This window comes from Alternaria incomplexa (genome assembly GCF_024043165.1).
Source record: "Alternaria incomplexa strain BMP 0042 chromosome Unknown scaffold_25, whole genome shotgun sequence".
NCBI classification, from domain to species: Eukaryota; Fungi; Ascomycota; class Dothideomycetes; order Pleosporales; family Pleosporaceae; genus Alternaria; species Alternaria incomplexa.
The window spans coordinates 137310-163378 of NW_026249874.1; the positions used below are offsets into that span (position 1 = coordinate 137310).

General features: G+C 53.9%; 9 protein-coding genes across 9 annotated transcripts; 6 read left to right on the forward strand and 3 right to left on the reverse strand.

Annotated features, from left to right (window-relative positions):
- Window positions 1-4864: 4864 nt before the first annotated feature.
- Window positions 4865-5147, forward strand: J4E90_010685 (uncharacterized protein; the record flags this gene model as incomplete). Its single annotated transcript, XM_051440197.1, has 2 exons — window positions 4865-4969; window positions 5037-5147. 2 exons carry the CDS (start codon window positions 4865-4867, stop codon window positions 5145-5147), a joined length of 216 nt encoding a protein of 71 aa, XP_051285968.1.
- A 402-nt stretch (window positions 5148-5549) lies between these two features.
- Window positions 5550-6380, reverse strand: J4E90_010686 (uncharacterized protein; the record flags this gene model as incomplete). The annotated part of the gene is made up of 1 exon (XM_051440198.1): window positions 5550-6380. The coding sequence occupies one exon, from the start codon at window positions 6378-6380 to the stop codon at window positions 5550-5552; it is 831 nt and encodes a 276-aa protein (XP_051285969.1).
- Window positions 6381-7988: 1608 nt separating this feature from the next.
- On the forward strand, window positions 7989-8438 carry J4E90_010687 (uncharacterized protein; the record flags this gene model as incomplete). Its single annotated transcript, XM_051440199.1, has 1 exon — window positions 7989-8438. One exon carries the CDS (start codon window positions 7989-7991, stop codon window positions 8436-8438), a length of 450 nt encoding a protein of 149 aa, XP_051285970.1.
- A 636-nt stretch (window positions 8439-9074) lies between these two features.
- J4E90_010688 (uncharacterized protein) lies at window positions 9075-10055 on the reverse strand (the record flags this gene model as incomplete). Its single annotated transcript, XM_051440200.1, has 1 exon — window positions 9075-10055. One exon carries the CDS (start codon window positions 10053-10055, stop codon window positions 9075-9077), a length of 981 nt encoding a protein of 326 aa, XP_051285971.1.
- A 1651-nt stretch (window positions 10056-11706) lies between these two features.
- On the reverse strand, window positions 11707-14244 carry J4E90_010689 (uncharacterized protein; the record flags this gene model as incomplete). The annotated part of the gene is made up of 1 exon (XM_051440201.1): window positions 11707-14244. One exon carries the CDS (start codon window positions 14242-14244, stop codon window positions 11707-11709), a length of 2538 nt encoding a protein of 845 aa, XP_051285972.1.
- Window positions 14245-16399: 2155 nt separating this feature from the next.
- J4E90_010690 (uncharacterized protein) lies at window positions 16400-18598 on the forward strand (the record flags this gene model as incomplete). Its single annotated transcript, XM_051440202.1, has 2 exons — window positions 16400-17123; window positions 17175-18598. The coding sequence occupies 2 exons, from the start codon at window positions 16400-16402 to the stop codon at window positions 18596-18598; spliced, it is 2148 nt and encodes a 715-aa protein (XP_051285973.1).
- Window positions 18599-19425: 827 nt separating this feature from the next.
- SPM1 (Subtilisin-like proteinase Spm1) lies at window positions 19426-21029 on the forward strand (the record flags this gene model as incomplete). Its single annotated transcript, XM_051440203.1, has 7 exons — window positions 19426-19458; window positions 19511-19590; window positions 19643-19764; window positions 19814-19824; window positions 19883-19949; window positions 19999-20313; window positions 20407-21029. 7 exons carry the CDS (start codon window positions 19426-19428, stop codon window positions 21027-21029), a joined length of 1251 nt encoding a protein of 416 aa, XP_051285974.1.
- Window positions 21030-21562: 533 nt separating this feature from the next.
- J4E90_010692 (uncharacterized protein) lies at window positions 21563-22636 on the forward strand (the record flags this gene model as incomplete). The annotated part of the gene is made up of 2 exons (XM_051440204.1): window positions 21563-21582; window positions 21634-22636. The coding sequence occupies 2 exons, from the start codon at window positions 21563-21565 to the stop codon at window positions 22634-22636; spliced, it is 1023 nt and encodes a 340-aa protein (XP_051285975.1).
- A 594-nt stretch (window positions 22637-23230) lies between these two features.
- HAS1 (ATP-dependent RNA helicase) lies at window positions 23231-25094 on the forward strand (the record flags this gene model as incomplete). The annotated part of the gene is made up of 2 exons (XM_051440205.1): window positions 23231-24587; window positions 24640-25094. The coding sequence occupies 2 exons, from the start codon at window positions 23231-23233 to the stop codon at window positions 25092-25094; spliced, it is 1812 nt and encodes a 603-aa protein (XP_051285976.1).
- Between the last annotated feature and the right edge of the window lie 975 nt (window positions 25095-26069).

Here is a 26069-nt window from a genome sequence, read left to right on the forward strand (position 1 = left end):
TCTGCCAAGACAATGTGCATTCTACTTGCGCGGTCTTTTGTGTTTCGCGGAACAAAACTCCGACAATTATTCCTTCATCCCTCCTCTCGTCTACTCGAATCTCCTATCCTGATACCCACACTCTAACCACTTCTCGTCTTTCTCGTCTCTCTCCTTTCTCTCCTTTGGTACTCATATCCCCAACCGCAGACAGTTCCCTCCGTCTCATCCGTCTCATCCATCATTATCATCACTTCCCACACCCCCCGCATTTCTCCCCACTACCACCTTCCCCGCGGTTGATATGTGAGCAGTGTGGACATAGCCATTCGGTCATGTGCGGCATGGTGGAACTTTTGCGGCGTTCGGTATACTGGGATGGATTTGATTGGGGGGCAGACGGGTATTTTGTGAGGGGCTGAACAATGCTTTTAAGGCGCACGATTTGATCGGCTTTTGAAGTTTTGCGGGAAGTTCGAGGGGTTTTGGTCATGCTAGAGTTGTGCGGTTACTGCGGTGGTGGTGGGGGTGGTGATTTGGAGGGGAGGTAGTGGTACAGGGTAGGAGGGTAGGAAGTTTGTGTTCGAGAGAAGGGGATACGTCAAGAGGGAATATGTCAAGTGGTAGCACATTGTTTGTTGGACAAGAGAGCTTGTTTGGGGGTGTGGCACATTGTACATATCGTCACTGCGCCACAAACCAAGGAAGTGAGATGTGGCATGGAAGAATCGGCATGCCCAGAGCATACTTCAACACCAACCCAGGACATCTCGACCACATACCAAGCCCCCCTCCCCTCTCTAGCAAGCCGCAACCTCCTCAGCCTCCACAGCAACACCCGTCTTCGCCTTCATCCCCATCTCCCCCTTCAGCCCCAACAAAAACCCCGTCGAAACATCCACCGCCGAGCTCTCCCTGCCAAAACATATTACCGCGATTTCCACCTCCTTAACCGCACAAGCCACCGCCATATCCAACCTCCCATGCCTCCTCCACCCCACCGCCGCATCATGCCACGCAAGCCCCAACGCCTCCCCCACCAACCCCTCCTCTTTAAGCAACCTGCACAACTCCAACGCGGCCTTCGGCACAGGCCGTCTCCACAGCTGGCGCCGCCCCGTCCGGATCCGCGCGTCCAGCACCACCATGCGCGCGCGCCGGGTATCGCTGCTGGGCGTGGGGTCGCTGCATGCCGGACAGGCGCAAATGAAGCCGTAGGAAGATAGTTTTGCGCGCCGCGAGAGGGTGGTTTGGTAGGGTCGCTCGTAGCTTAATCGTATTTGCGTATTTGAAGGGATGGGCACGATGGCGTGGATAGTGATTTTTCCAGTGAGCGGGTTAAATGCGAAGGATGCGTTGGGGATGCAGCTGTGGTTGAAGCGCGCGGCGAGGGGGCAGATGGATGTGTTTGACCCAGTTTGCCAGGCGTTGGAGTTGAAGATGTCGATTACTCTTGCTTCTTCTTCTTCTTCTTCTCCATTCTCTTTCAATTTGTGGGTTTTCTGCGCGTACAGCGATAGATACTGGGTTTTTTGCGAGTCGGCCAATGAAGAAAAGGCTGCGATGACGGCGCTGTTGCTGCGCGGTTCTGCGACGCTGAATAAGGGTGTTTCGCTAAGGATGAGCGTACCCGCGGGGATGGTCGTGGAAGCGAAACAGCCTAGTCCTTCGCCGGGTGAGGCGCGGACGGTGTATACGCTGTCCATATCGCGGTTTTGTAGAGATGGTTGTGGCGCTACTACTGGCTGTTTCTCAATCTTTGGTCCGCGGTGAGATTTTCGATTGTAAGTGTATAGTTGCTGCGATAGTGCAGCTTGAGGTTAGGAGATGCATTGTGTTCGATATGTGTATATACGATACTGTGGCGGCTGTTATGGAAGTATATGGTAATCCGAGGCAACAGTGTTTTGCAGCTTTGTCACCTTCGTGTTCGGCCGTGCCTGTCGAGATGGATGCGATCTAGCGTGGTGACGTCATGGGTACGGCTACTTTCTTCTCCTGCGCCTGGGCTAAGTCATCATGTGGCGTCTCCATCGCGAAGACTGAGGTATGTCGACCGTGTTCAGATTGGATTGCGCGTAAGTCTTGATAAAGTGTCAGCATACGCGCCCAACGCGGGACGCGTCGTCAGGCATTGCGGGCCCGCTGCTCCCTTCCGTATACTGCCGTCGTTCCTCCTTCATTGTCACAGCGGGGCTTCAAGTTCGCAACGACGAGTCATTTCTTTTGTCGCTTCCTCAAACCACGTCCGGTCTCTCTTCCGTCACTTCAATCCGTCCTCTCGCTTTTCCTTTCTCGTTCTCATTACACTCTCTTCGCATTGACTACTCCATCCCGCGGCGCGATGTCGGACTTCCAGGATCCCATCGACAATCGCGTCAAACGCGAGCCGAGCTACGAACCGCAGGGACGCGTCGACAGCTACCCACAGACCTACCACGGTTATGATAGCTATCATAGTAGACGTGAGCCCAGCCGTGAGCGTCAGGAACGTCCTCGCAACCGCTGGGGCGACGACATCAAAGGCGAAACAAGCCGGGAGCGAGACGACCGTCCAAGCAACCACTGGGGAGATGAACGTAGACGCGAGCTTAGTCGTGACCGACATGATCAATCACGCGACCGCAGCCGTGATCGCGAAGACCGTTCACGTAACCGTCTGGATGCTGATGATGGACGCGATTCGAGGCGCGCATTCGATGATCGACAACGCGATCGCTCAAGAGATGGCTTCAAACGTGAACCGAGCTATGAGTGGGAGCATCGTCCACGCAGTCCGTGGGGTGACCGGGATGAGGAACCGATAACCGGTCGCGACGACAGCAGAGAACGTGAATGCAGCCCTTTGACTGATGACGACGAGCATGCCGACCGGAAGGACAGCGCAAGGAGCATTCGACGCGACTTGACTAAGAACTACACCAAAGAGAACGACCCGTACTGGTACCCGGGCAAGGTATAGATCAGAGAGACAAGTTCTATAACATGTTACATGCCTGCCCACCACAAGGGAAAATACTCGCACCCTACCAAGATGCCCTCGCAGAACCCGCATGACCCCAAACCACGAAACCCGAAGCGCACCCAGAGCTGTCGCACGGAATCGTCCGGACACCGTCACCAACGTTTCGAGCGGAAGCATGAGCGTCGAGAGGACGAGAAGGAACGTCTGCTTAGAGGAGACCTTGGAAGTAAGGCGTCTATTTGCTGCTTTGTTTTATATCTATACGATCCATTGGCTAACTACGATGCCCTTCTACAGCCCCGCCTCCCGACGCCGGTCCCAACTGGGCGAAGAACCGTATTGCGAATTTGGAGAAGTATGCGAAGAGGACGAAGAAGAGGCACAAGAAGCATGAGAAGCGTATGCGCAAGGCGGCGGAGCAGGGTTAGGCTTGAGAAAAGAGCCAGGAGCGTGGCGACGAGTGGATATCGGAGCTGGATGTTGAGCGCGTAGAAGCGGTTCACTCAGATCATGGCTATGCTAGATTAGCAGCGACATGTATTATCTCGATATACTTTTGTCGTAGCTATGACAGACGTTGCGGGTAAATATAACAATGTGAATGCATTTCACATCATATCGAACAAGCTGTTCGTCTCTTCCTTTCCCGTTGATATCCTAAATGTGTTGCAGACTACAACAATAATCGAAGGTCAGTTTGTAAGTCTACAAGAGACCTTGACGTCTACATTGATGTTAGACCTTTGTGGAAGCATGTAGTCTATTGTGATGTATGCTGCAGAGCATTTCTGCCCAGTATCTCCATGGTGTGGAGTAGCAACGTAGTCGTTATAGTACACTCAACCGCGACCATCTATCTAGTCTCAACCTAATGTAGCCCTTTCCATAACCTCTATTAGGAAGTCCTTGTCAACATCCTGCACGAGACCGCTGCACTAACAACAGCTAACTGTAACCTCGATCTTGATGCAACCCTAGCTTCGTATCATTTAGATCGTTACAACTAATTCAGGCCCATACTTTCTGCTGTGTATCTTGACAGTTAGCAAACGCAGCTGAAAAGCATCAGACGAGACTTCCGCCTTGATGAATGTACTGATCTTGACATGCTCTTAATCGCGCAGATCGCAGGTCGAACAATCTCTCGGATATCTAGAATGGGCGTATCTAACGTATCATCCGTTGCCACTGCTCGAATCGGCATCGTCATTGCCATCACTGTGATACCCATACATCAGGGCGCAGTACCATCGGCAGCATGCTTCATGCGTCGCTTTGCGCAAGAATCGTACGATGAGACGACGGGGACTCCAGACTTAGGAGGCAAGATGTAGTTTTGCGCGTCCAATTCTCGTTGGCTGTCGTCATCGAGGTTGTTGTGCTACGCCATGCGTGTCGATCGGAGGTGTTCACAAGCAATAGACGTCGCTATGATGTCGGCCATGATGTCTCGTAAGAAGGCTGAAGTATTGAGTAGAGAAAAGTCTTGAGATTTCAGCAGTGTCCCAAGCCACTTTGCAAGGCTATCTGGGTAGGTACGCTCGGCGCACATGATGGAAGGGCAGGAGCGCTAGAGATATCGTGTTTGCTCTCTTGGGCACATCACTTCACATACTCTTCGAAGTATGCATAACCCCCGACATGGCAAAGAGCGGTGTAGACGACCCTGGCGTCTACATTTTCGTTTCAATATACAGAGGCATGATGTTGCTGCTGTACTACATGCGCTAGCCGACGTACCCACGACCAGCTCCGCGGCAACATCATCAACGACCAAAGATGCCCTCGAGGTCAGCTGTATAAGAACACGTCCTCGCACGCAGATAATGGAAGCATCGCGTTCATCATACGTGACAACTCCTACATCACCAATCTTTGCTAAACCGAGCACTCAAACCTCAACTCACCAAACTACCCACCATGCCTGCATCTAACCAGGGCCCCAACACCGGTAATACTGGCGGTGGCTCCAAAGGTTCTACCCCAATGAGCCAGTCTGATGCTAGCAGGATCCAATCCTCACAGGTGAGGCACTCCGTCATGCTTCGCTGAACTATTCATCTGTTAGGATGCTAACATTCTCTTCACTCAGGCCAAGTCCGGCGGAGACATGTCTTCCGGTGGCTTTGCTGCTCGCGCTCAGGGCGCTGGCGATCGCAATGCCAATGCCGGTGGCCAGCAGAGCGGCGGCACCAAGAAGTGAGATCTCATTCGAGGCACACTCTAGGAGCGACTCAAGACGGACTGGGAAGGACTTTCATTGAGGGAGGGCTTACTTTATGCATTCAGAATGTCTACACGTCAGCTTTGATCGGGAGTAGATAGAAAACAATGTGAATGCATTCATACAATAAACGAACGAGCCGTCAATCGCGTTACATACTACAACAGCAAGAGAAGTGTGATTTGCAGATTTACATAGGACCTTGACGTCTACGTTGACGCTGGGTCTTTTTACACGTGAATAGTTCATTGCTGTTTAGTCCTCAAACTCCGGTTATCTGTGATCGCCCGTCTACCCTCTACCTATTGTAGTATTGTCCATGCCTCATGTAGACCCCATCGCAGCCTTCAGACCACGATTTCCTCTCCTACCACCCACAACTTAGATGTACTGAACAGTAACCTGCGACCCGCTGTTGATAGTAACATCAGTGTAAACAGTGCTACCCTGCTTAAGATCAATAATAGTAGCACCGCTCAACCCATCCGTTCCACCAGTGCTCAGGCTAGCACTCGCCTGCGTGAAGACAACAGTACCAAAATTGCTCAGCGCAACCAAGCTACCTCCCGACTCAAAGTCCTCTACAATCCACTCTGCATTTTGACGGCACAGGACGGAGCCGCTGGGTGCGCTAAGTGTCTGGCTGACCTTCTTTCCCGTGCTCACGTTGGTGAGCGAGACTGTGCCCTTGGTGGTGGAGGTAGCGACGATGTCGACTTGGATGACGTTGCCGGCCTTGACGGCGAAGTTGCTGAAGTCGTAGGCGTAGTCGGGGTACCACTCGTACCAGGCGTCGTAGGAGACAGCGCCGGAGCTGCTGACGGTGAAGTCGATACCTGCTTGAAGCAGACCACTGCCGCAGGTATCGCCGTCGATACCAACCCAGGCTGAGGAAGACTCGGTACCACCAGAGCCAACGTGCTTGGGTGTGGGCACAGTGAAACGTCCGGTGGCTGACTTGAAGTAGCCGGAGGAGGGTGTCTCGAGGACGGCACCGGACCAGTTGGAGGAGTAGTCGACGTGGGCGGTGGTGTTGTCCACGTCTGCGACGAACTTGGCGTTCTCCTTTGCAGCCGTGCCCACTAGAATCATGGGCTGGGTCCTGTGACGGCGACTGCCATCAGCACGGGATTGAACGCGCTCAGCGAGAGAGGAGGGACGGGCCAGAACGGAGCCGGTGACGGCGGCGAGGATAGCGATGGAAAGCTTCATGATGAAGGATAGGATGATCTTGAGGGACTGAGAAGGTAGTCGAAGCGAGAGAAGGGATCGAGAGTAGAACGATAGACTGCTGAAGCGATTGCTGCGTTGATGAGTGCAGTGTTACCAGCGGTGCTCAACACTCTTTATATACTTCCCAGCTCGAACTCGTACTTCATGTCGTATACCTCTAGGCACACTCGTTATACGATGGCGCGATGGTCCAGATCCAACACTTGATGATACCTTCCTAATACCTACTGGTCAGGTGCATAGCTATCCAGCTGAGCTCGCCCTCCATGCTGGACTGGAAAGCGGCTCACAAGATCCATCAGGTCGAACGCCGAGATACGAATTACTGATTGGTAGCCCAGGTCGTTTGGTGAGGGCCTCTTCACCAAGAGATCGGCGAATTACCGGACTGAACAGGGGTATGAGTGGACAGTCCCGCTTGTGTGTTGACTCCGCAGGTATCAGAAGACCCTGATAAGTGGTTTTCCTGGTATATGGGACGAAGTCCGCCTATCACATCACTGTCACTTCGACCACATGTGCGTGAAAGTGTCCGACTTCGTGGTTGTCGTGCTTGCATCGTCAGGTTCTCCTGCCTCTTTGGGATAACACCCGAACGCTCTCTTGCAGATTCGACAGCGAAAGTGAAAGAGATTGTGGGAGATGCGGTGCTCGATCGCATTGCGAGATCCTTGGAGATGAGCATGCTCTTCATGACATAGTACATCTGATCTCCCTGAGTTCCTTACAATTTCCATCAGCTCTACTGTGCGATGGCATTTCTCACTGTACCTCGGCTCGCGACCACATCGAATTTCGAAATCGCTACTGTCCAAAGACCCTATGCAACGACGGAAAGCTCCCATGGCGCAGATATGCCGGATAAATTAACTGCAGCAGAAGCTTGTCGTTGCTTATCAGTTGGCGTGTGACTTGGCAAGGATTGGTGTGGTAGTGCTAGTACGGGATAGGAAGTTCGTGATAGGTGATGCCCGGCGTGCACACCTGAAGGGTAGTAGGCTTTCCATCTGCCAAGTTAGCTTGCGAAAGCTTGTTCGCGGCGAAATGCTTGAGTTGAGAAGGTGTGATGTATAGTGTCAAAAGATGATTCGAAATAGACAGGAGGACGGTCCGATCGGAAAGACCCGTGGACATTGCGCCATTGGGTTCGGCTGAGCCTCGGCATTACGAGCCAGTTGCACAAACGGCCCGAGTGCGACATCGTTGCAACGCCATCAACAACGGGATTCTTGAGATGACTATGCGGACGGCATACCAAAACGCAGTGGAGGATGACAAGAGTCTGAGTCGCATTACTGCATACATTGCTGTTGTGCGCCAACAATGGACACGTATAGAAATCAATGTATGCTTCGACTTGGGATGTGAAGACGTACTTCCTGAGATATGAGGTCCTTGTCAGCGTCGACAGAAAATGTGACTGGGCTGTTTCGCATCAAGAATGCCATGGCTGCGAGCCTGCGGCGTAGCAACTGCGGCGTCAGCACCCTCAGGAATGCTGCCTGATCATCAGCTGCACTTTGCTGAATACCTACCTAGGCATCAACACATCCAGACTCTCTGGACAGAAGCCTTCGCCATTCGAATATGCCAGCCTCGCAAGGAACACGCGCCAGAATAACTTTCGAATTGAGGACTGCATGCACAGTCTATTCATACCCATCGCACGGCGGTATCACCATGAAGAGGTTTACAAACCCCGAGCTGGAGCACCTTGGCCTCTCACACAAGATGTCAGATTCAGGACCGCTCTCCGACCAAGAGCAAGAGGACGCGTTCGCGCTACGTATGCTCCACCTAGGCGCGCGTTGGTGGCCATCCCTCAAGTTCTACGACCGCCACACAAGAGACGAACCATATCCCTACGGCCACCACTTCCCATCCGACCTACATGTTGCCTACACGCCTACCGGTTCTGGCATCTGGGTCCTGGTGATATGGGCTGAGAACTCGCAAACATGGTTGGAGGAATACGATCCGCCCCGAAAGCCCGAAGACTGGGTGGACTTGGCGTATTGCAGAACAATGGAGGAGTGATGTAAGACTCTGGAAGAGTTTGGGGCGACGTTTTATGAGGATGTCGAGCAGTGTGATAAGCTGCCGTGGAATCTGGATGAGGGTGTGAGGGAAGGTAAGAGATACGAGGGGCTGCTGCGGAAGATGGAGGATGATAAGTATCTCGACGATTGGATGATGAGCCTATGATTGAAAGGAAATCCGCCATGTGGACGACGTTCTGGGATAAAGTACTGGCTGACAGGGCATCTGTCGTGTTGATGCATACATACCTTTTATGATGGAAGAGACAGAATGTATACAAGACGATGTATTCTTCCACGTACCATGTGTAGTACAACATGAACGATAATGCTTTCTTGTAGGCGTCCAAGGCATGGATTGTGCCATGCACTAACAGCAATATTTAATCAATATCTGATGGTATCACTCAGTCACAACGAGCACATCAATCAAGCAACAATTGTACAAAGACTTTTCGAATTCCATTCGTCGTGAATGCTATATTTACATCAAAAGAAGAGCTAGCCGATCTCGCGGTCTATGGAAGAAAGAGTATGGGGGCGTCCCATCAAAGAAGATACGTCTCAAAAAGGACCAACCATGAACACCAGTTCATGCAAGAAAGATCGACTTGCGACCATTTGTAGAAAGCGCTTACAAGTTGAAAGCGCGGGCGTGGCGGCGAGCCTTGGAGGCAGAGCTGCCGGTGGCGGTCTTGAGCCACTGGATGAACTGCTCGATGGTGAAGGTCTCGGGGAGAGCAGAGCCGCTGCCGGTGGAAGGAGAGGGGGTGGCAGCGGGCTTGGTGGCAGAGGGAGCAGAGGGAGCGGCCGACTCGACGGGAGAGGGAGTGGCGGAAGGAGCGGCGCTGGAGGCGGGGGTGGAGGGGGCAGCCGACTCAACAGGCTTGGAGGGGGTGGAAGGGGCGCTGCCGGCGGTGGCGGCGTCCCAGACCTTGGGACCGGGGACGGTGTAGTCGGTGGCACCACCGTAGATGTTGAACATGACACCGGGGTCGGTGGCCTTGTAAGCCTTGGTCATGTCGACACCGGTGGCGGGGAGAGCAGCAGAGCCGCTGCCAGTGACCTTGATTTGACCGCAGCCGTTGTAGAACTGGGCCTTGCCCTCGGCGCTGGCCTCGTGGAGACCGATCATCTCGGGGCGGATGAGGTAGTCGCCAGCCTCGAGGTTGGGGAGGTCAATCTCCAAGAGTCCCTTGGAGGAGATGAGGTTATCAACACCCCACTTGGAGCCGGTGAGACCGTCCTCGTAGATCTTGGTCCAGACGGCGCCCTCGCCGTTGGTGTCGGCCTTGGCGATGTAGACCATGACGGGTCCCTTGTGGGAGGGAGCGATCGGGTCGTCACCGTCGCCAGCGGAGGCGGGGTCGTTGTGGTGCCATTGCATGCCGAGCTTGGAGCCAGCAGCAACCTCGACCTGGTCGGAGGTGGCCTTGCCACCGTTGCAGATCATGGCAGTGGAGGTGACATCGAGGATGGGGTTGTTGCCGTTGGAAGGAGTCTGGACAGCGAAGTGCTGGCCCTGGTCCTTGCCGTCAATGACGAAGCTCTGGAAGGTGGTGTGCGCGGCGGCGAGGTTGGCAGCAGCCAGGATGATAGCAGTCTTGGTGAACATGTTTGCGGTTGGTGTGTTGGTTGGTTGGTTGGTTGGATTTGAAAAGGTTGAGCGTATCTTCAAAGATAGAATGGAAACGAATGAATGATAGACGAATGGATCGAAAGTGAGTGTAATGCTAAAGAGCGTGTGAAAGTGAGTGTCAGCGTCAAGCTTGATGCCCTCTCATTGTCGATGGCCTCTGTATCTCTTATACTCCCTCCGCCTACACGGCACAGTTGCGCCATGACAAGATTAGTGCCTCACTGACAGAATCCTGACAGCGCCAACGACATGAAACCCGGGTCTGTGGATTGATGCCAAGCACCTGTCAATCTATTCAGCACTGCGCTAGCGCCCGAACCGGAAGCGTGGCTTCGGTTAGCTGCCGCAGAACGTTGAATCCAGGTCTGCTCCGTTCCTACGCCCCATAATATGTGATGAGCTATTGTCATGGAGAGATTTGAAGGCGTCGCCTCCATGCATGTGCCTGGAGGTGGCCTGTATCAGACGTTGCGCAACGAATAACGGGAGAGCCTCATGGGAAACGTGAAACCATGTCGAAAAAGCTTGATCGGTTGAAGTCTGGCTATCCCAGGCGTTTAACGAAACGTCATGCGCTGAAGCGCCAACATGTTCTGCTGTCAATGCTACTCGCATCCACATGTTCGCAGTTGATTGTTTGCTTGTGCCATAACGTTACCTAGGTATGTCAGAGACCGATTGGTAGTTACCGCTGCGTGCCCCCATCGTCACCGCCACACTACGCAATCTCCCTACTCTCCATCCCTTATGCCACCGGTCTACAATGACTCTCATTTCGTTGATCCGGTATTCTAGATCCTGCAGTTCGACGGGAAAGCAACCTCGGTGGTGGGGCGAAAACTTCGCTAAGGGTGTATTCGTTCGCGAGACAACATGAAACGAATTCCTTCAGTGGGGGAAATTGCGCGCCTGTACCTGCCAAGACAATGGTGATGTTTCGACACTTCCGAGGCATCGCTTTAGACAACACCGTTTTCGCAGTCGAGTCGTGACGCCATCTTCGTTTTGCTTCAGCACGAAAGAACCACCGGCTATACTATCGTCCTGCATAGATAGTCGAAATGCCGCACCCGTGCTTCGAGATAATGTAAAGTGCTGCGCCGCTTGACGAATGAACGGAGATGAGGCGCTTAGATGAGGAACGCAAAACGCGCCCTTGCGGTATGTTGTTTTTGTCGTTTGTGGAGCTGAGCGTTGCGCCGATGCACGTTGTCGCGTATGTGCGTAGTGGCTTGCAGTAACATTACCGCCCCGTGGTGGTGGCCTTCTCCAACATCAATTGAGAGTCCCTTCACCTTTAAGTACCTGTTCGACACTCAAAACGTGCTCAATAGTTCTCATTGTCTACCAACCATCCCAATCCCTGGGTATTATTAACTGATGCGCCACTCTCTAACTGGTACCTCTTCCATCTACCAGATCCTGTCTTTGACAGGCGTTTTGGATGATGAGGTCGTTTCGCTGCGATCGTGCATGTGCCGCCGCGAATGGATTAAACGCCGATGATGATCTTGTTGTACACGTGGTATCACTTACCGGTGATAACCCGAGGACGCCCAAATAATGCTCATTATACCCATAGAAAACCATGAATCCATGTCGAAAACCGTTCAACATGCTACGCACCCTAAAGCAAAGCAAAAATGATAAACAGTGCAAGCAACATTAAGCTCGGGTAGTCGGAGTGGTATGCTGCGCCCTCCTTCGTACTCGTCGCTGTCGCCTGTCCGTCGGGCTTACTGGCCCTTGCACTCGGACTATTGGTGGTCACGCTTTGAAGGCGGGTCGTGGTAGCGGGAAACAAGGCGCTTTTTGTAGTGCGTCCTGAAGATCCGTAAACCAACTCTGTCGCCCCCCATGCAAGACTGATCGTTGTGCCATCGACGGTAATTGTGCCTCCTGGCATCAAAGTCTGTCCTTCAATGATGAAGACCGTCCCACTCCCTAATTCTGCAGTGTATGTCTGCGAACCAATAGTGAGCAATGGAGGATTGGTGATGGCGGGCTGGGCCTGCGGCGAAATGAAGCTGGTCTTGCCGTTGACGACCAAGGCTGTAGCTCCGGGTGCGAGCGAGATCGTAACACCTGAGACAACGATCGAGCCCCCCACGGTAAGCAGTCTCGACCCGATTAGATAGGCAGTGCTAGTTCCTGGGAGCGGCCCGAATGTCAGATCTCCAATGGTCAAAGGAGGCGCTGTAATTTGTGGAGGGGCTGGAGTAGCCAATGTAGATGTAACGCCGTTGATCACAACGAATGATGCCGATTGAGCGAGTGACAGTGTAGTGCCCGAGACGGTAATATCTGGGCCACCAGGAACGAGTGTTTGGCCATCTATTACAAAGGTGGGCCCTGAGGGCTCTGGAAGAGCACCGATGACATCATCGCCGACGGTGATCGTAGGAGGTTTGCCGACCTGTGGAGTAGGAATAGCGAGGGATGAAGTAACCCCGTTGACAACAACGAATGAAGCAGAAGGTGCAAGCGATATTGTGGTTCCGGAGAAAGTTATGGCTGGTCCACCTGGAACGAGGGGTTCATCGCCAACAACGAAGGATATTCCTGGTGAGGCCGAAATGGGTGTGAAGACATTGTTACCAACATTGAGAGTCGGCGCCGCTGGGTTCGCTATCACGGATGTGACGCCATTGACCAAAACGAAGGATGCTGATGATGCCAACGAAAACGTGGTACCAGATGCAGTGATTGCCGATCCTCCAGGCACCAGTGTCTGACCTGCGATAACGAATGTGTTTCGCGGATTGTCAAAAGCAGGGAAGACGCTATCGCCGACAGTAAGTGCTGGTGGCGTTACGGCAGGGACAGCTGGGATCTGTATCGTCGAGGACGCTCCATTAACCACCAGTACGCTTCCCGAGGGTGCTAGTGATAGCGTGGTGCCCGAAACGGTAATGGCAGGAGCACCCGGAGCGAGTGTCTGCCCCGAGATAACGAACGTTGGGTTAGGTCTTTGATTCTCTAGGCCGTTGAAGTTGTTAGAACTTTCTTGGGCTGCTTGTGCTGTGATCGTTGAGCCACCGACTACCAGTTGTGGCGGACTGTTTGGAGCTGGTGATGATCCGGGTAGAACTTGGGTGGAACCTCCGATGACCACGAAAGAAGCCGACGGTGCCAAACTGACGACGGTACCATCGACAGTAGCAACACCTCCAGGAGTGAGGGTTTGCCCTGGACCAACGAAGAATTGGGTAGCAGCGTTGGGTGTGAGTGTCGTCGAGCCAATCGTCAGCACTGGTGGAGGCCGCGCCGGAGTAACTTGCGGTAGCCTAGAGGTACTGCCATCCACAACGATGGCCGTAGCCGATGGCGCAAGAGAAACCATCGTCCCACCTCCTACGTTGACTGGGGCTCCCCCAGCTTGTAAGGTCTGAGAGCCGACAACAATTCTTGAAGAAGGACCAACTACGATGGGTCGTGTGCCCACAGAACCAACAGTAACTCGAGTGAATTCTGGAGGATTGACCGCATTGTTATTCTCACTGCCGCGTATCTTAGTCGTAGAAGTTGAGTCCATTCGGTCGTTTGGCTTGACGTTGGTGGGCTTTGGTTTGCTGGTATCACCTGGGAGATCCCAGTCTGCTACTGTGAGAGGGGGAGATTTCGAAGTGCTGCCGCCCCAACCATTTATAACGACGGGTCCGTCGTCAAAACCAAGTACAGACGACTCGACATGGATGAGGGCCGGACCTATACCGGGCCAATTTTGATAGTATAAGTCGACAACGATGAGGACAGTCACGACGGTGGCCTGCAGTTGTCCAGCATCACACGCAGACTGTGGGATCTGGTTGAGAAAACCATCTGGAAGTGATCCCGTCACCGTACTCTCCTCGTCGAATCCTTTCATCCAGTAAGGATAGACCTGTGCGGAACGAAGCTGTACCGTCTCGGTTTTGTTTCCCGACTCAACCTCGTAAGCTGTGAAATGGACGAAAGGTGTCGCAGAAGTCTGAACCGTTGTAGTATTTGGCCCAAGGGTGATTGTAGCCGTGGCAGATGGGAAAGTATCTGGGTAGTATAGATCGTATAATCCGGCGTCCGACGTCGGGATGACGTTACCAGAGGGAAAAGGAGAGTAGCCTGCTGACCGGTAGGCAACAGATGTTGTAGCTGCTTTAGGTCTTGCCGTGTACTCTTCACACATGGTAACCGTGAAATCCCATTCGGCATAATACGACTCGCTGTAGATACATGCATAATCTGATGCCAGTGCACTGGATGCATCAAAGGTTGTCGTGTAAGGAACAAGGGTATAAGAGTCCACGTTACTGAAATTCGATGCCTGCGTTGTCATAATTCCCGCCACATGCATGTATGTTGGGCCAAACCAGTAATCTACACTTGCACTGGGGATGTTGACCGTACATGTCGCGTTAGAGATGCGGGTTTGCTGTGTCGCTGTGCCGTTGATAGCGGGCAAGTGAATCTCAGGAGTGGCTAGCGATGGATATTGGTCTTGCGACGATGTTGTGTTCAGATCGTCTGATAACGTGGCGTTTGGTAGCACAGAAGAAACCAGTGGTCCAGTCGAGGCCGCATCGGTGGGCCGAAGGATTTCATGCTCGCTAGAAATCCCTGTACCGAGGCTGCTAACGCTACGCGATGGAGTTGCTGGGAGCACAGGTGCGAGCGTCGAAGCAGATACCGATGACTTCGTTGTGAGAGTGACGTTGGAATATGGGGCTTGATGGCTTGGTTAGCACGCAGCGGATCAGAGCCGCGAGGCGCAATGGGATTTGGCTTTACCACGATGGAACACGGCCCCCGCTGCAAATGAAGCGACGCATACTGTGAGAAACGAGTGATTAAGATACATGGCGATTGTAGAGTGCCTGCATGAGCAGCACTCTACGGATAGCGAACGTCGTGCTCTCAAGTCGTCCCAAGAGAGTGGTGGGCACACGAGAGTGCAGCAAAGGCAATCTGGATGAGCGGGTCCAGCGCGTTTTGCCCTATGGACGGCATCGATTGGCGTGGTCCCGAGCGTGGACATGCATATTTATCGGAAGATCAGCGCGGAAGGTAGCTAGGCTCTGGGCGAAGTCCGTAGGCTCCTATTCGGGACAGGGGTATGAGGCGGATGGCACGTGAGTTGAACGAGGACACCAATAACGTATGTCCACCTCGCAAAAGAACGATGAATCTGGCCAACATCCTGTACGTTGAGTGCGACTGCCACGCAGGTCCCTGAGAGCACAAGACCCCGCTACTGCAGCATGTTGCAGGCTGGGGTGTGGGCGGAGGCATCAGAATCCCGGCCTGCCTGTCTCGGTATAGGCGATTGCTTGTATTTGTGCGACACGCCTCCATACCATTGTAGACAGCCCTTGCTGTTCAGCTGAGTGTTGATTGTCTACCACGCAGGCGGCGTGCGGCTCTTGCGGAGATGAAGCGCCACGTTCATCATGCACAAAAAGCATTCATCCCAACATCATGATCGACGCATTACTCAAGATTTCCTCTTGTTGAGCATGACGATGGTCTGGTAGGTTTCTGGCAAGCGCGCCGATCTGCCAGACTGGAGAGAGCAAATCTAAGCGAATGCGCTGGTCAACCGCTCCAGAACCTACTGTTTCAAGCTTGTCGTTCGGGGGTGGCTGTCGTGAAGTCCGGGCGTGGGCGTCGCCCGCTCGTAGTGGGAGCCGTGGTGGCCTAAGCCCAGCCGCTTTGCCAGCGCCTTGCAGTGGCACATGGCAGTCCAGAGGCCGACCCCAGATTGCGCGAACAGGTGCCAATCGGTGTAGGGATGAAACGAGGGGTCGGTCGGGTGCCTCACGGCATTCAGCTGCATTCATCTATGTTGCTGCGGAAGAATACCGGTTGAAAGCGACGGGAGCAGGATGGCCGTCTTACAGGCGTCTGACGAAGTTGCCGTACAAGCTTACGTCCGCCGCACAGCATCGAGGCGCCAAAATCAAGGCGTACAGCAGAGGGATCGCAGAAGGGTGACGGTCGGGGCGCTCCCGCAAAAAAGAGTGCTATCGCAGCAAATGGCGGGTACGTCAATCGAAAGGAGCGTTCGCCCCGTTAGCCAAGTGACCAACTTCGTTAGAGCATTTGGTGCAATATATGCCTTGGCTTGCTCTCGGCTGGCATGCCAGGATCCGCCAATCTGGCTCGACTCTGGACGAGAGTGCTTTTGCATGCTGGCTGCATTCCGAGGACTCCTTCTCTTTCTTCACTCCTCTCGTGGCGCTGGCGGGGACAAACAATGCCACTCGGTGATGCTGCTCGCTGCGCTCTTCGAGGTTGAGTGGCCCCAGTCGTGCCTCCTTCCACGCGCCGCTTAGTCACGGAACATGGTCCCTTTCCGAGGGCATCGTGCCTTCCACACAACCCTATGCGCCTTCCTCGCCGCCGCCCTGCTCCTGCCCTTGCTTGCCGCAGCCGACTATGTGCCGACAAACATCACCGAGACGCCCAACTTCCAGCTGCTGCCTGGCATCGCTTCGGTACCAGCACCCGTCACCGTCGCGCCGGACCAGAACTGGCTAGGAGTCGACGGCTCATGGAACACCTTTACTCTGCGCGTGGGCGAAACAGGGGAGAATGTGCGCGTCTTTGTGTCGACTGCAAGCCAGCAGATATGGGCCATCAATCGCATGGCGTGCATCACCAACACCACGAGCCCGGTGACAGGAGAAATCACAGCATACAACGTCTTCGACTCGGATTGTGAAACCAGCCGCGGCTTCCTATTCAACAGCAGCAACTCGGAAACATGGCAGCAAAAGGGCTTCTACCAACTGTGGATCGAGAAGTATCTCGGACTGGTCGGCAATGGATTGTACGGCTTCGATTCGGTGGGTCTGGGGAGGGCCGGGGAGATGGGGCCCTCAGTTCAGAACACCACGATCGGCACCTTGGTCACCGCCAACTTCTGGCTCGGGCATATAGGCGTGCATTCCAAGTCGACCAACTTCTCCGTCTTCGATGAATCCGTTCCGAGCTACCTAACCACGCTGTTCGACCAGAAGAGCATCCCCAGTTTGTCTTTTGGCTACACGGCAGGCGCCCAGTACCGTAAGACATTACCACGTACCCTCGTTGCAAATCACTGACTCGGATGCACAGGTGACCAGACGGTCCTCGGAAGTCTCACGCTTGGCGGCTACGATGCCTCCCGCCTCATTCCCAACGACCTCACCTTCATCTTCGCCCCGGATAATGAGCGCGACCTGGCGGTTGGTGTCGTCGGCATCACGGCAGATACCACGTCGAAAGGAGATATCGACCTCCTCATGAACCGGGACGACGTGACCATGTACATTGATTCGACGGTTGCAGAACTCTACCTGCCGGTTGAGATATGCCAAGCTTTTGAGGATGCATTTGGACTAAAGTACGATGAAAAGACTGATCTCTACCTTGTGGATGATGCGCTTCACCGGGATCTCGTCGCGCAAAACCCCAGTGTCACGATCACTATCGGCCAGAAATACAGCACGGATTCGACTTTGCAGATCACTTTGCCCTATGCTGCTCTAGACTTGGAGGCGACTCCTCCGTATAGAGGGTTGCAAGAGAAGACAAAATACTTTCCTATCAGACGAGGTGCGGAGGCGCGTCAGTGGGTACTGGGTAGAGTCTTCCTGCAGGAAGCCTACTTGACCGTAGACTGGGAACGTCAGAACTTCACCGTGTCAGCGGTGGACTGGACATTTGGCAAAGCTCCACAAATCATGCCTATCGTGTCGCCCACCTACGCGGTTCCGCACTATGATCCCCCAAAGAAGAAGCCTTTGTCTTCAGGGGCAGTCATTGGTATCGCAGTGGGAGGTGGCTTCTTCGTTGCTCTGATTTTCTGCGCAATTGGGTGGTGGTTCTGGCGACGGCGGCACAAGCGCAAGCTGGCAGACATCAAAGCGCAATACGAGGCCGATGTCGCTGCGGCGGCGGTCACCAAGATGGATCCACCCGTGTCAGAGGAGGCTCCGACGTCTCCAGTACGAAGTAGTACAGAAGGCGTGACTGTCTTCGCGAAGGCCGAGCTACCTGGCTCATCCCATGTGCATCACGAGATGAGCTCCAGCGCAGAAGAGAAGGGATCATCAGCCGTGCATGAGGCAGATGGCGAGGAGCGTCAGATCTATGAGATGCCTGGAGACATGCCTGTGCTTCCCGAGGCAGGCGGCCGTCAACTGTCGGAAAAGGAGTCCATGGTGGTACGCGAGAGGATATACAACGGCATAGATCCGACCGGCACGCCAGATGCAACCCCAGCTGCGTACGAAGAGTCGCGCAGGCTCGCACCAATATCCCCGTCCGAAGTGTCGATGGTGAGCGGTCGGCTTCCAACCGACAACGTGTCGCCCATTACACCACGCACACCAAGAGACGGTGCTTTCTTGGAAGCCTCGGACACATTTTTCCAATTGCCGCCCTACCGTGCTCGCGAAGAACGACGCGCCGAATCGGATGGCGATCCCCTTTCCCCCGTCTCGCCGCTGGAAGGGTCTACGGATGCCTCCCGACGGCGGTTCTCTTACGAGTCATGAGGCCAAAAAGCTGTTTGTTCAGCGACGTTACGACTGGCGTTTATTTTGTTTGGCATAAGTGGCGGGGTTATCTTGGCACCACGGATATGGCGTTTGAGAGGGAATAGTTTGAATTGTGCATAGCAGAGGCTGAATACCCATCTAGACGGCGGCACGTGGTAGAAACGAGCAGCCACGTTTTGTTAGTGTATATAGTGTAAATACACGCTTTTCGCGCACATGGCGGCAGACCCTGAGGGGACCATAGATTTGTACAGGTGCATGACAGCCAAGTCGGAGCGCTAGGCTCATGCGTTCATGCTGTCGGGCTGGCCGTCGGCTGGCTAAACGGTCGCGGGCCTGCAACGGGCAATTGTCCTGATTGTAGGGCAGAGCCAGCGGCGCGGGCGAAGCGGTCTGAGGAAGGTGCCTTGGGCAGCGCCTTGCCGCAAGCAGCCAAGTTGAACCCCTCGTCCGCGCAGCGACTGGATACCAACCCCACCATATCCTCACGGAGGCCGCGACGAGGCACAGGACGACCGCTTTTCTGCTGAAACCAGTCTGTCAATCGCTTTCCTATTGCTTGCGACTTCCCGGTGAAGACTCTGCGCCTGCCTCGACTGTCCCACCACCCGCCCCGTGCCAGAGCCGCCGCCCCGCTTTGTGTCGAAGCAGCTCCTGTCAGTCATCACATTGGCCGCGCGCCTAGCCTTATATCATATCGTGCGCTTGCCGCCCGCACTTCTTCTCCACAGTCTACATTGTCCGACTTCTGCGTCTTCAATCGTTACCTTCTTTACATACCTCTCTGAAGATAGAAAAAGCCTTACCCCGCCGCAGCTGCCACCATGGGCGACCTCGCCAACCGCAAAGTGTTCAAGGTAACGTTATATCCGCCATTCAGGGCCGAGCACGCGTACTGACAGCTTGCAGGTGTTCAACCAGGAGTTCATCGTCGACGAGCGCTACAATGTAACCAAGGAGCTGGGACAGGGTGCCTACGGCATTGTCTGGTACGACTCGAGCCACGGCGCGCCGCATAACAAGTGCTGATTCTGCCCCCAGTGCGGCTACCAACAACCAGACGGGCGAGGGCGTGGCCATCAAGAAGGTCACCAACGTCTTCAGCAAGAAGATCCTTGCCAAGCGTGCCCTGCGCGAGATCAAGCTGCTCCAGCACTTTAGAGGTACGTTGACATGCCACCTGCCGGCTGCAACACTACTAACACCTGCCAGGCCACCGTAACGTAAGACACACATGCTCCCGAGTGCCCCGATCGACCCCATGCTAAACCCGTCGCACAGATAACATGTCTCTACGACATGGACATTCCCCGCCCAGACAACTTCAACGAGTGCTACCTATACGAGGGTATGGACTACACCCATGTTTCAATGAGACAGTGCTGATAGGCGTGTAGAGCTCATGGAGTGCGACCTGGCAGCCATTATCCGGTCCGGCCAGCCGCTCACCGATGCCCACTTCCAGTCCTTCATCTACCAGATCCTCTGCGGTCTCAAGTACATTCACTCGGCCAATGTACTCCATCGCGATCTCAAGCCCGGTAACCTCCTCGTCAACGCCGACTGCGAGCTCAAGATTTGCGACTTTGGTCTTGCCAGGGGTTTCTCCATGGACCCCGAGGAGAACGCAGGATACATGACCGAATATGTCGCTACCCGATGGTACAGAGCCCCTGAGATCATGTTGAGCTTCCAGAGCTACACAAAAGCTAGTAAGTGTCACTCTCTCGTGATGGCGTTTGTCGTTGGCATCGACGAACCCGCTTAGACATTTCACATGCCGAGCTCAAGCTGACTCTGCGTAGTCGATGTGTGGTCAGTAGGCTGCATCCTTGCTGAGCTGCTTGGCGGTAAGCCCTTCTTCAAGGGCCGCGACTACGTCGATCAATTGAACCAGATCCTGCACTACCTTGGAACACCAAACGAGGAGACACTCTCACGCATCGGCTCTCCCCGTGCGCAAGATTACGTCCGCAATCTACCGTACATGCAGAAGATCTCGTTCCAGTCCCTGTTCAGGAACGCCAATCCGGACGCACTTGACCTGCTCGACCGCATGCTCGCCTTTGATCCCTCAAGCCGTATCTCAGTCGAGGAAGCCCTGGAGCACAGGTACCTACAAATCTGGCATGATGCGTCCGACGAGCCTTCGTGCCCAACTACATTCGACTTCCAGTTCGAGGTGGTCGAGGAGATCCCAGAGATGAAGAAGATGATCCTGGATGAAGTCAGTCGCTTCCGCCAGATGGTGCGCGTACAACCCGGTGCAGGCGCTGGGGGAAACCAGGCGCCGCAAGTCCCGATACCCAACAACTACGACCGCGCTGGCTACGAAGACCCAAGGCCGCAAGAAGCGTTCAATCAAGGTGGATGGAACGGAAGCGATCTGGAGCGTGATCTTCAGGGTCTTGACGGCCGTATGCGATAGGTGGGTTTGGACGAATCTGTTGGTTGCAAGATGTCTTCTCGTTGGTTTGAGCGTGAGCGTGGAGGGATTTGGGTAATATTTGAGCCCCGTGTAATTTCTCTCAAAATCTATTGAATGATGACTATGCTCGATTGACTTCGTAACGGTCTGGATTCACAAGCAACGATGGCATGACCTTGCTTGGGTGTCGTCGACGACCGCAATATTTACCACACGGAACAATACAGGTGTGAGCATACAAAACCCTACCAGCTCTCGTGAATATGGTATGTCGGATGCTATCGGCATCAGGCTAGCATACTGTTCAAATCAACTCCGGATCACTATCGAAATGATTCGGACCCATAATGAGTCAGCTATGATGCTATATAGCCGAGTGCTAGGGAAAATAGTGTTACAACTTGTATTACCAATCAAAGTGGAGTCGCAGCACCTTGTTCATGAAGTTCGAGCGTATTCAAGAGTCCTCAACACTACAGCATTTTAAATAGTCATCCTTCGCTCAAACACACATCGTTGACTGAGAATTCATTATGGCACCCAAGATCTTCCTGTACAGGCTCACCCTCCCCATCTAACATTCCCCCGACTGACCCTTCCCCAGAACAGGAGGAACAGGCTACATCGGTGGCTCCGTTCTCCATACCCTCGCGGCCACCCACCCAGAATACGACATGACTGTGCTCCTCCGACGAACCCCTGAAACCTTCACATCCACCTACCCCAACATCACCATCCTAACCGGCGACTACTCCAGCGCCGACCTGATTGCTTCTGCCGCGCAAAACGCCGACATCGTCGTTCACAACGGCGACTCAGACCACGAAGCCAGTCTCAACGCCATCATCACCGGTCTACTCCGACGTCCAACACCAGGCTACCTACTCCATCTCTCCGGCACAGGAATAGTATCAGACTGGGCCGACGAGTCGTATCTAGGAAAGCTAAATCCAATGATATGGTCAGACACCACTTCCTTGCCTGAGATCCGCCAGTTGCCTCCTACGGCCCTGCACCGCAACACCGAGACCATCTTACACGACACGATTGCAAAACATGGAGATAAGATCAACATAGCCATCATGTGTCCCCCTGATATCTACGGTAAAGGTCGAGGGTTAGCGAAGACACACAGTGCGCTCATCCCCTTCTTCATCAAAGAAGCGAAGAACATGGGTGGTAAACCATTCTACTACAACGACGGAACCAACACGCGGAGTTGGGTTCACATCGACGACTTGATGCGTCTCTACCTGCACGTCGTAGAAGCCGCAGTCTCGCGTTCTTCTCCCCACGATTTCTTCAACGATAACGGGTACTACTTTGCCAGCACGCAAGAGCATTCTCAGTCTAGTGTTGCAAAAGCGACCGCTGAAATCTTACACAAACATGGTGTTATACACGATGCGGAACCAGTGCAGATAAGTTTGCAGGAGCTGGATAAGATGGCCAATCTACCTGGGTTTCCGAAGCTAGCGAGGTATCTGTTTGCGAGTAATTCGCGGACGAGGGCTGAGAGGGCGGCTGAGAAGTGGGGGTATAGGGGTGAGGCGAAGGGGTTGTTGGCTTGTCTGGAGGCGGATGTATTGGATGCCTTGCAAGGGTGAATTGTGATCACTAGGGATAAGGGAGGGAGGCATGCTTGCAACTCATATAGTAATGGGCTTAAGGATGACATTGTGTATGGGAACAGGCCTCGGGGCAACGATAATTCGTATATGTCATGAATGACGGGTATACTTAACATAAACTAGCTAGAAACTCTGTCCATGATAAATTCACCTCGTGGAAGGCAATCTTGTACCTAATGCATTGCCGATGGACTCGTCTTGGGATGTCAGGATGCTCAGATGTGAAAGTTTCCCGAACATTGCAGATGAGTAGGTTGTGGGTCGTACGCCGTAGGAGCGTAGGTGGTATCGGATGAGCCTCCACCAATAAAGATGCCTGCCTGGAGGCCATACAGTTGTGCAAGCTGCGACAGCCAGGTACGCTCTTTCCTTGATCAGCTGTTCGTTGGACACCTGAGTGGTGTTTCCTACATCACGGCGATGCTGCATGCCGCTGAGCTGGTCTGTGCACAGAGCCAGGGTCCTCTAGCGCGATAATTATTTCTCGGTCTTAGAACTTTTGGCAAGCCGGTGCGCTTCAAGTCGAACTTTTCGCGCCATTGCACAGCACCACCCAACACACTCCACACCATGTCGCCCGCCGCGATCGAGTCGGGAAACAAGAGGAAGAGGTCCCACAAGAGCAAAAAGAGCGCTGAGCCAGCGATCGCACCAGCGCATGATGGCGTAGATGCTACCAAGGCGCGCAAGAAGGCGCGCAAGGACAAGGCACCTGTCGTCGAAGAGCCGGTGGTAGATGATGATTCTGAGGAGGAACAGAGCGATGAGGAAGAAGAAGCGGCAGTAGAGGAAGTCGTCGCAGAAGCCAGTGCTGCAGACGACGACAGCGACAAGGAAGACGATGAAGGCGACAACGAAGAGCTTGCCGAACTACCCTCTGGCACGGGCAGCAATGCCGTTGATCTTCCCTCCGGCACCACGATGCCCTCAGCGAACCCGACGCGATTCGACGAGCTCAACCTGAGCGAACGAACGATGACTTCTATCAAGAACATGGGCTTTGAGAACATGACAGAGATCCAACAGAAGGCTATACCACCTCTGCTATCAGGAAGGGATGTGCTAGGAGCGGCCAAGACTGGCAGTGGAAAGACTCTGGCTTTCCTTATCCCCGCCATCGAGATGCTCTCCCAGCTGCGGTTCAAGCCGCGCAACGGAACTGGAGTCATTGTCGTATCGCCGACCAGAGAATTGGCGTTGCAGATCTTCGGTGTAGCGCGCGAGCTCATGGAACCACACAGCCAGACGTTTGGTATCTGCATTGGTGGTGCCAACCGAAACGCAGAAGCAGAGAAGATCAGGAAGGGCTTGAACCTGATCATCGCTACTCCCGGGCGCCTCCTCGATCATCTCCACAACACGCAGGGCTTTGTCTTCAAGAACTTGAGATCGCTCATCATCGACGAGGCAGACAGAATTCTCGAAGTCGGTTTCGAAGACGAGATGAGGTCCATCATCAAGATCCTGCCTACGGAGCGTCAGACTATGCTTTTCTCCGCAACACAGACCACCAAGGTCGAGGATCTCGCAAGGATATCGCTCAAGGCCGGCCCCCTCTACATCAACGTCGATCACCGTGCCGAGCATAGCACGGTCCAGGGATTGGAGCAGGGTTACGTTCTGTGCGATTCAGACACCAGGTTCAGGCTTCTGTTTTCTTTCCTCAAGAAACACCAGAAGAAGAAGGTCATCGTCTTCTTGTCATCGTGCGCATCTGTCGACTTCTACAGCGAATTGCTCAACTACATCGACCTGCCTGTGCTTGGACTGCATGGCAAGCTCAAACAACAGGCGCGAACGAACCGCTTCTTCGAGTTTGTGAATGCACAGAGCGGCACACTCATCTGCACCGATGTTGCTGCGCGAGGTCTAGATATTCCGGAGGTGGATTGGGTTATTCAATTCGACCCACCTGATGACCCGCGAGGTAAGCTTGAACGCACGCAATGCATGCGGAGTATATACTGACTTGTCTATAGACTACATCCACAGAGTCGGTCGAACAGCCCGAGGTGCGAACGGCAAGGGCAGGAGTCTGATGTTCCTCCTGCCGTCGGAAGTAGGATTCCTCAAGCTCCTCAAAGAGAACCGCGTGCCGCTGGTGGAGTTTGAGTTGCCTTCCAACAAGATTCTCAACATCCAGTCACAACTGGAAGCCTTGATCAGCAAAAACTACTACCTCAACAAGAGCGCAAAGGATGGCTACCGGTCGTACCTCCAGTCGTACGCTTCACATAGCTTGCGGTCGGTATTCGACGTGCACAAGCTGGATCTCGTCAAGGTGGCCAAATCGTTCGGTTTCTCGACACCACCGCGCATTGATATCAGTCTTGGGGCGAGCCTGAGTCGCGACAAAAAGGTGGAGGGAAGGAGAGCATACGGAAGCCAGCCTGCGCAGGGTCGACGACCGATGAGGGGAGGCAAGAGGTTCTGAGGTAGTGGTTGAGAGGCATTGAAGGGAGTTTGGCGTACAAAATCACATACGGGCCATGATCTAGGGTTTATAGCTTTGCATGATCTAATTGAGCACCCATGAGGATATCAGTAACTTGAGAAGCGAAATGTGTCAATTTGATGTGGACCTTGAACTTCAAACAACTCTGTCCCTGACATATATGACGTACTCGGTAGCTTAAATCTAACCGTAAGCAAAATAAATGTCTTGAAGATTGCCTGCCCGTACAGCGCCACCAAACCGGTGAGCCCTAGCAAGATTCAGGCGCGCAACCACCGAGGCAGCAGAAGAGCAACATTGCGCAGGCCGCGTCAACTGCCAGTTCACCAAGTCTGCATCCTTCGGAATATTTATTCTCTAGCATGAGGCCACTTCTGGTATATTACTTGACGGAGTTGTGCCCGGCAGCCAGCCCTACGAGTTTCCCAAAGTGCAGAAAGTGCAGACGCCGCGGCTTGTATGGAGCCCTGGGGGATGCGCTGGCAAGTCGCTCGTCGCTGGCGGGCCAATGACGTCGCGTAGACAGGAGAGCGAGCTGGAGCGGATGCGGCCGCCCACGGGGGTTGCGGCACCATCACCCCTGGTAACGACAAGGGTGCTAGAAGCTAGCTAGCTATGTAGTTAGCAGCGAGACGGCCGCCCATGGCGGATGTTTGACAGTCTGGCGGTGAGCATTTCACGAGGTTCTGAAGCTGGCTGGAAAAGCAGCAAAAAACATGGAATCTCAAGAGCCTGATTTTGAGATTGTGGCATGGAGGCGCGGGAAGACGGGAGGGGTAAGAATAGAATAGGCGACGTGGTTGCTTTTGGTGCGACCAGCCATCTTTGTTACAGGCAGCAGGTGGAGGGACGGTAGAGGCTGGCATTCGTCGCGCACTTTGCAGTGGGATGCATGGCCAACGGCGTCCACGAGGGACACCAGGCACGCTGTATGGTCTTGACGCGGCCGAGTGG